Consider the following 14,250-nt stretch of genomic DNA (forward strand, 5'->3'; position numbering starts at 1 on the left):
TTATTTGCCTCAGGTGCAAACTGCATCTGCACCATTCCTGTTCTCCCTTGGTGACTCATGGTTCCTTTCTGACTCTCAGGTTGCTCAATGATAAAAGGGACCAAGCCAGGGAGGACCTCAAGGGGCTGGAGGAGACTGTGGTGAGTCAGTGTCCAATTCAGTTCACCCTCAGAGGCCTGATTTATGTGTGATCTATTGAATTATTTGTTTTAAAATTTTGTCTATGTGCCCCTTTCCTGTATAGCATTTAGACACAAAGCATTCTGTGACACACTGGCATTTGTAGAATTACTTTTTTGTTTTGTTTTTCGAGACAGGGTTTCTCTGTATTGTTTTGGAGCCTGGCCTGGAACTAGCTCTGTAGACCAGACTGGCCTCGAACTCACAGAGATCCGCCTACCTCTGCCTCCCGAGTGCTGGGATTAAAAGCGTGCGCCACCAACACCCGGCCTTGTAGAATTACTTTTAAGAGAATTAGTCCATCAATTGATTAGTCAGTCGGTCCTTAGTGCTGTAATCCTGAAATACTCGAATGAGAACTGAGTGCCATTGTAAACCGCCTTGGCACTTTGTGACTACGCTAAACTTTCAGCAGATATATAGCAAGCACCTACGGAGGCTGGCACTTGGCTAGATACTTAGATGTATCAGTTTATAGTGTAGGGAAGCCTTGCCTTCATAAGTTGACCCTGACAAAGGGAGCTGAGGGGGAAAAACATTCTGGAAGCAATAACCTGTGGCATGTGGAGGTAACAGGGACACCAGCGTGTGTCTGGACGAAGGAGGGTAGAAGACAGGCCCAAAGGACGATGCTGGAACAGGTGCCTTGGAGGAGGGCCAGAAACACAAGTAGACACCGCTTGCCTCTGGGAGGGCTCTGTATCTGAAATCGCCGTTGGGTTCCTCTGTGCTGTGCCCACAGCCATTGGCTTCCCCTGCCAGCTTTGGTTTCAGGGCCCATGCAGGTAGCAGCTGGGTCACACCTCACAGCTGTGGCTTATCACATCCACTCGAACTTCAGCGCAGTTGGGTGAAAATGTGTTTAGGCTTGCACATGTTTAAATTCAGGGCCACCGTCTGAGCCCACTCATGTGTCATGTGCGTTTATGTGGGACAGAGCCCATCCCCACCAACCCGGAGACTCAGACTGTAGGCAGATGGCTACTCCCATCTGGAGCCGAGGCCGCGTGCTGACTCCTGGGCCAGGACAAACTGCTCCTCAGAGGAATGAGGACACAAGCCTTGGGGACTGAGGTCAAACGCCTGTGCTGACAGGAAGTTGGACCTTTCAGAGGTGAAGTCTATGGGGCTGGCAGCCACAGAGCCATGCTTGTTTCATGCTTAATAGAGCACCGCAGCCTGTAACTGAATGTACTCAGAGAACTGCGGGAGAATTTTGAACATTGAAATTTCACTAGATTCCTGCCCCCCACAGGGTTGTGTGAAACTCCGGGATGTTCTCTACTTGTTCCTCCGTGGGTCCCCTATACCCGCGTGCCCTTGCTTGCCTTCCGCGACTCTGCCGTCCTCACACCCAGCTTGCACATGCATTTGCACGTACAGATTGTCGGGTGTACTGCACACCCAACATTCATGATGTCTTCTGGGCGTGGCCACATGCCCCGATTGTCCATGTGATGCTCATATATATTCCCACACACTCACACACATCTGCATCTCACTAATGCTTTTTCTCATTCAAACACACTTTGCTCATTTACATACTTTAAACTCACACTGGCCTTTTCTCCTGCTTCCCCTCGGCACCTACGGACCAGTATGCACAAATGCTCAGTAGACTGGGACATACCCACACGCCATCCCAGTCACAGCTCACTCTCATGCTGGCTCATGCAAGTCACTGTCATGGCCCCCACCACACACTCCCTCTCTTTCCCCCACTCACATGCAGACTTATTCTCACACTCACATGCTCTCTTGTTCCTATCCCTGGGAACATGGTAAAGGATTAGTAGCCAGTCCCTTTGCCTTCTTGGGTGTTCAGATATGTATTAAATGGCATGTTTTCTCAGTAGCCTCTATTATCTCCTCAATCACTCTCTCTCCTTCCCTCCCACAAGCTCATTTCCTTAATAATCTGGCTGCGCCTACACACGCTCACTCGCTAAGGCTGCCCTCCATTTACACACACATCCTTCCCACACACAGACAGACCCAGTAACACGGTGGTTCCTTTTCCTCTTCCTCTTTCCCTCACCACCTCCACACCCCCTTCCTTAAATCCAGGACTAGATTCCAGCAGCACTGCTGTTTGAATGTTTGTCCTCCACTTTGGAGTCTTCCCAAGCTGAGCTGTAAATAGTCTTCAAAGACAGGTCTTGCTGTCCTTGGCTGTCATTCGGTTTTCAAGACTCCCCCCCCCCCCAAGCCTGCCCTGCCTCCTGAATGTTGTGGGGAGGGATAGGTGATGTCTGCATATTGCACTCTGGGAATCTCACTGCAGACTGACCATGCATGAGGTTCTTTGGCTTGAGACAGTACGTTGACCCCTCTCTCTAGATCTCACTTCCTGCGATACCGACCACCACTCTCGTTCTGGCCTCATCGTCCACCACGATAGGAAGCTTAGCCTCAAGCTCTTGCATGGAGTGTGGAAGCTCATGATGGGAAGAGAACCGAGGGAGGCTGGAGGGTGGAGAAATAAGTATGGATGTGATGGAGGAAAGACCATTGCTGCAGGAAGCCAAGTGACAGCTGCCTAAGCATCACTGTACAGCAGTGCAAACCACCCTAAATGCCTTTGATGGTCTCTGCAAAACTGCTAGAAATGAGAGGAAGGGGCCATCTCAGGATTCTTAGGTGGTATTTGTGTCCCAAGGAAAGGTGTGACTTTTGGGCAGAGTGTCAAACCTTGCCTCCCTCTGGTGCTGTGGTGTTCTTCACCAGAAAATATTAACCGTGGTCGCAGTGTAGGCAGAGATAAGAGATCTGAGGTGGAGGGACAGCATGCAGGGCCTTTGTAGACATTAAGGGACGCAGGGACTGAGCTCCTTCTGCAGGGGTGGAGGGCAGCCTGGATCATGGTGAGCAGTGCACTGTGCCCCTGTTCCTGTGCTGTGAGGCAGCTTACTCGCAGATGGTACTGTGTATCACATTATTCATAATACCGGACCTGTTTGGCTTCCTGCAGAAAGCAATTTACCTCATCCAAGGATGCAATTGACTTCAGGTGCTTCTTATTTCAACACTAAATTGGACCTAATAATAAGGCCTTAAATTGACAGAATCGTATTTCAAGAAATTGTGTTTCCTTAACTCTGGGTCCTGTTCCTACATTTTTAATTCGAGCATTCATCCCGACATCCTGTCGATTTATATAGATAAAAGCTTTTAGAAGATTCTTTATCTACTTCTCACTTATAAGGAAATAATTTACACGAAACTAGCATCTCTTGTAGAGAACATATGAAGAACCGGGTTGGAAAGATGGCTCAGTAGTTACAAGCACTTAATGCTTTTGTAGAGGACCCGAGTTCAGTTCCCAGCATCCATGTAAGACAGCTCATAATCACCTATAATCTCAGCTCCAGAGGATCCAATGCTCTCTTCTCAAATATTTCATCACTTTGTTCTTATACATGTGTATATGTGTGAGCATGCATTCACACACACACACACACAGACACCCACACAACCTTGAAGAGGATAGATGAGGTAGTAGTGCACAATATTAAGGTGAGCATTTGAGAGACAGAGGCAGTGGAATCTATGAGTTTGAGGCTGTCCTGGTCTAGTTAATGAATTCAAGGCCAACCAGAGCTACAGAAATGTAGACCCTTACTAATATATATGATATATATTACACACACACACACACACACAATAATAAGACTTGAATAAAAGGAAGTGTTTTGATTTTCTGTCTTTGTTATGAAATATTCCCAGGTTAGGTTCAGGGCCCTTGTCTCATCATTTATATTGTTAGGTGCTCATTCATAGAAAATAATCCAAACTGAAGGAGGAAATTGCTAGCTCTTGGGCTATGAACTCACTGTGGTCCAGAAACCTTCCTAAAGGCTTTCTAGATCTTCTTTTTTAGTCTTAACACCAGTGAGTCAAATTCTCTTCATCTTCACATTAAAAATGAGAAAACACACAAAGTTCAGGTGTTTGCCTAGGGCCACCAGATGGAGAGTCTGAGAATTGCCTCATCCATGAACTGCTGATATGAGGCAAACATACTTGGGGATTGGGCCCATAGTGGCACAGAATCATGGGAATGCCAGTAGTAGGTGCAGAATCATGGGAAATGCCAGGAGTGGGTGCAGAATCATGGGAAATGCCAGTAGTGGGCACAGAATCATGGGGAATGCCAGTAGTGGGTGCAGAATCATGGGAAATGCCAGGAGTGGGTGCAGAATTATGGGAAATGCCAGCCAGTTTGGGTGAGAGGAGTCATGGTGACCCTTTAATTTAGCTTGTTGGTATAATGTGTTATATTTATGTGGGAAGTAAACAAAAACAAAAGCAGATTCCCCCCATTCTTGCAGGTAGTTTACTAGGAATTTTTGTTTGGTTCCCTTGAGAGCAGAGGAGAGGAGCTGGCTTACAGGCAGTAGTTGGAGTTCCCAGGATCCTGCACCATGCATGTGCTCCTGACAGCAGTGTAGGTTGAAGAATAGGCAAGGCACAGGCAGTACCATGGCACCCGCAATGTCAGTGGCAGCTCCAGCAGCAGTCAGGGGAGCTGATGCCTCTAGAGAAAGTGCATCACCAGTTCGGTCCATCACCTACTGATGCTGCATGTGAAATATCTCCTCCAGTCTAGAGAACTCCAGACCCTTCATAACCTGCGCAAACTCTTCGTCCAGGATTTGACCACCCGGGTGAAAAAGGTGAGTCCTGTCATTTCTGAACAGGTTGAGGAAAAAAGTTGACCTTGACGTATCATCTCCAGTTGAAATATCACTTGCTCAAATTAAGGCTGGTTATGCTTATAAATTAATTACCTCATGCTAGAGAATATTATTAAAAGAATGTGCTGGGGGCTGAAATTACGTAGGAATATTTTACCCTCTGATTTTCCTTCTTAGTAAAAGGAAGTTATAATGCTGTCCCTGGCTGGCCTTTATTTAAAATGACATATCATCTGTCTGGCCCCTGCTGTGTGGAGGTTGCTGTTTTGGGCCAGAAAAGTCTAGAACATTGTTGTCAGAAGATGACAGCGTGGTCCACTAGTCTAGAGAAGTGAGATGGCCAGACCTCATGTTTGTCTAGGCAGGTGGTGGTATTAGTATTGCACCTGTGTATGCCAGAGTCTGTGCAGTAGGTTCTAGCATGCCCCGGGTCGCAGGTTCTAGCATGCCCCGGGTCGCAGGTTCTAGCATGACCCGGGTCGCAGGTTCTAGCATGCCCCGGGTCGCAGGTGTGGATCTAGGCTTGGATGTGATTGAAGACTGGAGTCTGCAAGCTGTCAAAATCCTGGTGATCTTAGGGAGTCTCCATATCGGTGACTCAACAGGTCAGCTCGGAAATTTGAGAAGAGGTGAAGCCAGGGTGTAACGGACAAGGAAGGGGCAGGGCCTCATGGAAGGGGCATGAGAAGACTGAAGGAAAGAATTAAGAGAAACATGTGAAAATGTTTAGTAAAGGTATACCCATGCTCGAGTGTGCCTACATGTATATGTACTTGTACACGTGGGTATGTTTGAAGAGGCAAAGGAGAAATAGTCAAACACAGTGATAAGGGAGCAGTTGATAGAAGCAGATCTGAGGACAGAATTAACAGCACAAATGGATATGCTACTTGGTAAGGAGAAGGCACTGAGTTTTCCAGAGGTCAGAGAGAGTCAAGCTGGAACATTTGCAGGAAACCCCTGGACAGCGAAAGGCCACATCTGATGGCTGGTGTCCTCAGTGGAGGAGGGAAGAGAATGTGGAGCCAGGGGTGCAGGGCTTGTGATGAGAGAAGATTCAGCCAGATGTGGATGGAATCAACTAGGGATGAGTTAAGTGGGTTGCTGGGCAGTGGTGTGTGTGCCCAACAGAAGACAGTTGGCATGCGCCTGTGGCAGCATAGCTCTATGAGTTGGAATCTTGGTAATGCAAATGTCGGAGACAGAATCATGAGAGATTTTCAAAGCCTGAATGGCAGCGGTCAGTTCACTGTATGATGACCACAGTTTTCAAAGCACATGTTAACTTGGGGCCTGCACCATATAGGAGGATGAGGTCAGTGTAGACTGGACAGAGAGGACACCTGATAAGAGTTTATAGCAAAGAAGACCTCTGTCCCTGGGGGGAAGTCGGGTGCTGCTCAGAGAAAGGGTTAAGAGGAGGACACCAGAATCCCCTGGTTTCATTGTATGAAACATCCTAAGGATGACCTGCTTTTAGACTTTCAGTCTATGAGCCTCTGTAGCTACATTGACTCACCTGGGAATTTGTTTAAATGCTTAATACACCCCCAGATCTGAGGAATCCGAGATGGGGATGGGCTCAGCAATCTGAGTTTTAATAAATGTCCTGGGGGTCCTGGTGTATATTCCTGTTTGAGAGCTCGTGTTTTGGGCTGAATTGATGGTGGAAACCATTACCCTTCTGGAAAAGGATTGTTTCTTCCATTGTCACACCGGACAGACGTGTTTTGTTATTTTTGAACTTAGGTTGCGTTTGCACATGTATTTTAATTTATCTGTGCCACCTTGCTTGTCAAGAGTGTGGTGTTGGTGCCAATTTCAAGATCTGATAAATCTGAAGGATTTTCCCAGCACCTGGGTGCTGTGACAGGGCTGAGGCTGACTCACGGAGGAACCGCATAGCGTTGGGTGTTTAAGAGACAAGCAGAAGCCATTAGGATTTCCCAGTGGCAACAACAGCTCTGACTGACAGGTGTGGTGATTTCTTGTCTGGTCTTGACGGCTAAGCTAAACTTCAGTCTTATTTTCACACTGGATCTTCTCAATAAGTTGTGAGCTCATTCTTTCTGAAAAGAAAAATCTCTTTACCTGCAGGGAAGAGGTGCCTTTCATTAAAGAGAAACTTGTACAGTGCGCAAAAGCAGATCTGACGGTATTCTTAGTCCAGCACTCCAAAGAGTTACTCTGCCTCACAACACTTCAGTGCTAGCCAAGGAAATTTGTTGGGAAGTCCGGGGAATGGAAACTTTTACAACTTCTCTTTATTTTCACTTTCGGACTGTTTTTTAGTGGGACTGTGGGTTTTTCCTTTTCAAGAGCTTTAATGTGTCTTGAACTCTGGGTAGGTGAGTGGGAAGGCGGGTTGTGCCACTAACTGTCATGTGTGGATACAGAGTGTGGAGTTGGACAGCGACGATGGAGGGGGTAGTGCCGCCCAGAAGCAGAAGATCTCTTTCCTGGAGAATAACCTGGAGCAGCTTACCAAGGTGCACAAGCAGGTGGGTGAGCTCACTGTACCCCATCCCCAGCGTCTGCTGTTCCCTGGGTGAAGCCTTGGCTGGTCGGCCACAACACAGAATCGTTCTGGTGTTGGATGCCTGTGCATGGTTGGAGAACATGCGTGCTGGAAGGAATGTAAGTCCTTGAAAATCTCTGACTCTTGGTCAGGGATGGTGGCATGCACCTGTATTCCTGGCTACCAAGGAGGTAGGGGGATCACTTAAGTTTTTGTTTTAAAGATTATTTATTTATTATGTATACAATGTTCTGCCTGCTTTTATGCCAGCACACCAGAAGAGGGCATCAGCTCACTATAGATGGCTGTGAGCCACCATGTGGTTTCTGGGAATTGAACTCTAGACCGCTGGAAGGGCAGCCAGTGTTCTTCCCTTTTGAGCCATCTCTCCAGCCCAGCCCCCACTTAAGTTTTTAATACCAACCTGGGTACCATAGTAAGATCCTGTCTCAAAGTGACAACAAGGTCTAGGAGGAGTTAGGGTGAGGAAGAAGGCGTGGGTATGATCCAAATACATTGTAAAAATTCCAAAAGAATTAATAAACCAAACAGAAAAATATTCCATGCCTTTCACCCTCAGTAACTTCCTTTATATATGGAAAACTTCTTTGGCAAACAAGATGGCTCCTCCCATAGTTTTGTGCTGCCATGCTTGATGAGTCCAATCCTCAGAACTCATACTGTAGAGGGAGAAAGCTAACTTCCTCAAGATGTCCTCTGACCTCTGCATGTGTGCCCTAGAACACAAGTGCCTGCGCACGCACACACACACACATACACACACACACACACACACACACACACACACACAAATGAGACTTTCTTGGATGGAACCCAATATGGGATCTGTTTATAGAGAATGAAAGGGGAACTCTCTAGCACTTGGAATGAGTAAAGTGTTGAGACTGTGTGTCCATCCCGCTTTCATTCCACTCTTAGATACTGACTGGCCCTGTGCTCTCCCATGATGTCTCTGAGGCACCTCTGTAGAACAAAAGCACAGTGCATGTGCTGAGCATGCTGGCTCAGGTCCCTTATTTGACTGCCAAGGAGACATTACTTTGTCCTACAGATGGCATGGAGGTTTGAATGGGAATGGCTTCTGTAGGCTCATATATTTGGATGTCTGAGAGGGGCACTATTTGAAAGATTAGAAGGACTGGAGGTATGGCCTTGTTGGTGTAGGTGTGTGGCCTTGTTGGAGGAAATGTGTCACAGGGGTGGGCTTTGAGGTTTCAAAATCCCATTCCAGGCCCAGGATGCTGCCTGTGAATCAGGATGTATAACTCTCAGATACTTCTCCATCACCATGTCTGCCTGTATGTTGTTAAGCTCCCAGCAATGATGATAATGGACTAGCATCTGAAGCTGTAAGAAAGCCCCAGTTAAATGCTTTCTTTTATAAGAGTTGCAATGGTTGTGGTGTCTCTTCACAGCAATTGACCAGTGACTAACACAGGTGGGAACCAGCAACCTGAGCTGTTCTTCTCATCCTGCCTTGGCCATCTCTGGTGTCCCTTAGGATCATTGCCCTGACATCTGTCCAGAGTGACGGAAGGGATAAGCATGCCCAGTGTACCAGTGACTTAGGCAGGCCATTTACCTCCCTTCCTTTCCATAAATGCCAGCATGTGTGTGACTCGTTCTCTCTTAGGGTTTGGTGTGGGATACAAATGGTCTAACTCTTTGGGCCAGACAAGTAAGAGCATGTCACTTCTCTTTGACTTGTGAGGTTTGTTTCCATCAAGCTGTTGATGACATTTCCCCAGAGAGAGGATGGGAGATCAACACAGTGAAATCATTCAAGCAAATTGATAATGAGAAATACAGAAGCAAAGACTGCCAGGCATCTTGAGATCTGGCTCTGCAACTCATTATTTTATTCATGAATTCAAGGAATATTTATTAAAAGCCAAGTCTGCCAGGCATGGAGCTGCTGCTGGCATAAGCAAAATAGGTCAGAGCAGCAGCAGCTTGCTCTGATGCCTTTTCTCATTTTTGATCCTTTCTCTGATCCATCTGGATTCCAGCAATTGTAACTGGAGATTAAAGTGCAAAACCCTGGGCTGTGCCAGTGCCATCAAGCTAGGCTGGGTGGGTCCCATGCAAGGTGATCTGCAGTACTGTAGCCTGTCCTTCATCGTGACTGTCCTCATCTTGGGGTGGTATATCCTGCAAACTTGCTTGCTACTTGGGGATATTGTCAGTCCCTTGCCACAAAGGTATTTGTGGATTAGTCCTGCTGTTCTTGGAACCTAAGGTAATTCAAGAGAAAAGATTAAGGGCAATGACTTCTCTATCTGTCGTCAAGGGGAATGAGACAGGGGGATAGGGGTTGTGTGTGTGTGTGTGTGTTGGGTGGGGGGAGTCTAGCAGGGCTCTGATCCAAAGAGAAGAGACAGAAATAAAATCATGCCAGATTCTCGTCCTGCTTTTTTAGTCCCTCGTGGACCTGTAGAACTTTTTCTCCTTCCTTTGACTAAATACCTGACAAGAAATGACTTGTTCTACGTCATGGTTTGAAAGTACAATTCATCATAGCAAGAGATGCATGGAGGCAGAGTTGGTTAATAGTTGTGGGGTATTACTCAAGTTTTTAGGGTGCAAGCCTGGACGTCTGCAGTCCTAACTCAGCCAGTGTCATCAGTAATGCCAACTAAAATGATGAGGCACGGCGAAAGGCAGAGAAATATTTAACCAGTGTGGTCACATTGGGAAGAGGACAAGCAAGGAGGTCCACGACCCTCCCCTCCGCATTCATCTGTGGAGTACTTACATAAGGTTTAGGTTTAAATCCAGGGCAAAAGAGATGCAACTAAGCCACCCTACTCAAGGTGCAGCCCCGCCCATCATCACACATTATTGCCTTCGTCTCTGCTTCTGGTATGTCTTAAAATTCTTAAAACCATATGAAATCTTTTCCTGAGAAACAAGATCCTCCTCTGGCTGACACGAAGACTCCAGCCTTTCCATTTTGCCAGCATGAAATTTCTGGGGAACTTCCAATTCCTTGGTGACCATTGTCTCAATAGTCTGGTAACCGATGAAAGGGACACAAGTGTCTCTCTTTAGAAAGTCTTCCCTCCTGCCAGGTTGGTTACAGTGAAAGGAATCTTCTTTTTCTCAGTCCAGCTCCCTGTAGGGTGAGGATGCCCACCATTCGGGTGGAGCTTCCCTCCTTAGTTAAACCTTTCTGGAAATTATCAAAGATATGCCTAGAGCTATGATTGTAAAGACAGTCAAGTTGACAATTAAGCACCATCAGTACACTCCCTGTCAAGTGAACCCCAAAAAGATAAAGTTTATTTTTAATTTATTTTTTTCTATTTTATGTGTATGAATGTTTTGCTTGTATGTATGCCTGTGTACTATGTACATGCCTGGTGCCCAAAGAGGCCAGAAGAGGGTGCCAAATACCCTGAAACTGGAGTTCCAGTCAGTTGTGAGCCACTGTGGATGTTGGGTATCGAACCTGGTTTCCTGCAAGAACAAGTGCTCTTAACCACTGAGCCATCTCTCTCCAGCCCCTTAATCACATTTAAACCAAAACACTACACCTTGGTCCTTAAAGATTCATAGCCATCAGCTAGGCGTGGTGGTACACACCTTTAACCCAGCACTCAGAAGGCAGAGGCAGAGGCAGGTGGAGCTCTGTGAGTTCCAGGCCAGCCCAGTCTACAAAGCAAGTTCCAGGACAGCCAGGGCTGTTATACAGAGAAACCCTATCTCAAAAAACAAAACAAATAAAAAACAACAAAACAAAAAGATTCATAGCCTTTTTAAAATTTATTTTTATTTTATATGCACTGGTGTTTTGCCTGCATGTATGTCTGAGTGAGGGCCTCAGAATTTGGAGTTAAAGGCAGTTGTGAATTGCCATGTGGGTGCTGAAAATTGAACCCAGGTCCTTTAGAAGAGTAGTCAGTGCTCTTAACCACTGAGTTATCTCTCCAGCCCTAATTCATAGCCATCTTATGCAAAATGTATTTAGTTCATCTCCAGGAGTCCTTAAGTCTTACCAACACCAATGTTTTTTGAAAGCCTAAATTCAGACTCTGCTCTGAGACTAAAGGTGACATTTTTAACTGTGAGCACCTGCATGGGAGAAATACAAAACATTTCCAAAAGGAAGAAACAAGGGAGAAGCATAAAAAGATTGCGCAAAACCAAGTTAGAAACGAACCAGGGCAAACACCAAACAAACCCTGCATCTCCATATCCAACATCTCAACTTGTGATAGCATCACTATGCTCCAGTGGGCTTCATAGCCCCATGCCTCAGGCTCTGTTGCCATGGCTACCTGTGACCCCCCTGTCTTGGGCTGGCTCTATTGAGTGCCTGCACATTTGTAGATCTCCACCTCCTGGGGTCCCCATTGCAGCATGGGCTTTACTTTCACAGCTTTACATACACTCAATCCTAAGTTCTTTCTTCAACACATGTTGCCTGGCCTTAGCAGCCTTTGGGAATACTGGCGTAAGCTTCTACGACACCTCCCCTCACTTTCGGATGTTACATGCCTTCAAATTCAGTATCACATGAGTGGTACAAGATCTGCTATTCACTCAAAATGGAGTCTTGCCCCTTCAGACCACAGCTGCAGTAATCTTTGTGTCTTCCAGGCTGAACCTGAGAAAACACTTCCTGGGTGGCCCCATGTGAGCAGTGTGCCCTGGAAACTGTCTTAGTTCAAGTACTCTTTTCAAAGGAAAGATTTTCAAACATGTTTTGTATTGTTAGGCTTGAGCTCATGGGTCGGGGGGGGGTGAGGATCTTGTCCTAAAGGCAACTTTTCTACTGTCCTAGTTGTAATAATGGTTGAAGCTTCTCCTTAGTAGCTTTAACAACTTAATTTCTTTAACAGTTACAGTCATTCTGTCCATATTGACTTTAAGCTCACTCAGGCTCCTTTCCTTGCCAAATTTCATATCTTTCTGCTACCTCCCTTTTTATCACAAATCTAAGAACAATAAGCAATAGCCATGCCATAGCCTGAATATTATACTATTTTGAAATTTCTGCTTCAAATTCATTAGTCCATCACTTTTTTTTTTTTATTTTTCAAGACAGGGTTTCTCTGTATTGTTTTGGACCCTGTCCTGGAACTTGCTTGGTAGACCAGGCTGGTCTCGAACTCACAGAGATCCGCCTGCCTCTGCCTCCGGAGTGCTGGGATTAAAGGCGTGCGCCACTAACGCCTGGCAGTCCATCACTTTTGAATTTAACTCTGCTCAAATGTTCAGGGCAGAGATAGAATACAGCTAGGTATTTTTTTTTTCAGCTAGGTATTTTTTTTTCTTTTTGCCAGAATAGAACGTGAACGGTCTTTAGGTAGGTTCACAACAGAGCTGTTACTACGCAAGCCACTTCATGAGCCCAGCCTCCACTGCTCTTCCTTCTGTAGGCACTCTCCAAACTCCCACCAGAATAGTCCACGAAGCTCTGCCCATGACACCGGAGGGCCCCCAAATCTGCAGTTCCACTGCAGGGCTCTTCCACAGTTCCCCGGGTAAACTGTCCCAAAGCCTTCCCCTCTGGGTCCACTTTTTCTGTATCTGTTACTGTTTTCGTTTCTGTGGCCACGTGCCTGACAAGAAGCAGGTAAAGAGGAAGGTTTCATTCTGTGGCTTGAGGGTACAGTCTCGTAGCACAGGAAAAGCGGGATGGGAAAATTGACTTGTAGCAGGGCTAGCAGGAGTTCGCTCACCTCTGGGCATTTCAGGAAGCAGAAAAGATGAAGACTTCTGCTCATCCGGCTTTCTCCCTCTCCCCTTTACTCTAACGCGAGACTCCAGCCTATGGGATGGCTCTAACCACACTCTTGATAGGTCTTCCCCCAGTGAAACCTCTCCGCAAATGTCCTCAGAGACACACATCTCACATTGTTTGGGTCATGTTGACGATGAGGGTTAACCTACCACAAACCTCAAGTGAGGAGTCAGTGCGTTTTAGTGGGTACAGTTCCTAAGTGATTATCTCACTGTGACCTTTTCGTTTTGTATATGCAACTCCGCCCAAACTTGGAGTGGCTCAGCTCCTTACACCAAGTCAGGTGACAGGAAATGATAGCCTAGCATCCACCTAGGGTCAGCCTGTTGCTTCTTAATTATGGGTCCTAGCTGAAAAGGAGCCCCCACCCCCACCCCGTCTCCTGTGAACACGTTGCAGGGCTGGGTTTCCACCCGTGCCAATACAGGCAGTGGGCTGCAGGAAGGTCTGCAGAGAACTCTGGAATGTACCGATTTGCTGACTTGGAATTTCTCAGCTCATGCATGTATCCTAGAGTAATAAATTCCTCACAGCCCCTTCCCTCCACTGTACACACTCAAACAAGAGAGGCAATAAGCCCTCTCCCAGAATAAACACGTCCTGTGGCTGGATATGGCTTCTGCTTTTCTCCATCCCCTCATTACTGCTCCTGGTGAATCAGGGTGACACGGGCCACCAAAGACAACCTAGTAGCGTAATTGTTCAGCTGCTGAGCAGGGTTGTCTCTCTTCTTGCATGTCCTTGTCCTGCCAGGGACATGGCCTGGCTCAAAACCGGCTTTTTTTGTCCCTGCTGCAGCTGGTCCGGGACAATGCAGACCTGCGCTGTGAACTCCCCAAGCTGGAGAAGAGGCTGCGTGCTACAGCTGAGCGCGTCAAGGCCCTGGAGAGTGCGCTGAAAGAGGCCAAGGAGAATGCCATGAGGGACCGCAAGCGCTACCAGCAGGAGGTGGATCGCATCAAGGAGGCTGTGCGGGCCAAGAACATGGCCAGGAGGGCACATTCTGCTCAGATCGGTATGTGTGTTCTATGTGTGTTCCGAAGCTTGGGAGCTACCGTGCCTCTTATTTAGGATTTCACTCATCT

At 46.8% G+C, this 14,250-nt stretch overlaps 1 protein-coding gene across 1 annotated transcript in view; it reads left to right on the forward strand.

The window, feature by feature from the left end:
- The window catches only part of Kif5c (kinesin family member 5C), a 150,826-nt gene that overhangs the window by 118,456 nt on the left and 18,120 nt on the right, over positions 1-14,250 (forward strand). Inside the window, exons 21-24 of the mRNA XM_040745317.1 lie at positions 80-140; positions 4,785-4,856; positions 7,274-7,378; positions 13,964-14,180. Of these exons, the coding sequence (XP_040601251.1) occupies positions 80-140; positions 4,785-4,856; positions 7,274-7,378; positions 13,964-14,180 (455 nt within the window). The remainder of the gene's footprint in view (positions 1-79; positions 141-4,784; positions 4,857-7,273; positions 7,379-13,963; positions 14,181-14,250) is intronic.

The sequence above is a fragment of the Mesocricetus auratus genome, unplaced genomic scaffold (assembly GCF_017639785.1).
Source record: "Mesocricetus auratus isolate SY011 unplaced genomic scaffold, BCM_Maur_2.0 Super-Scaffold_100004, whole genome shotgun sequence".
In the NCBI taxonomy this organism is placed as follows: domain Eukaryota; kingdom Metazoa; phylum Chordata; class Mammalia; order Rodentia; family Cricetidae; genus Mesocricetus; species Mesocricetus auratus.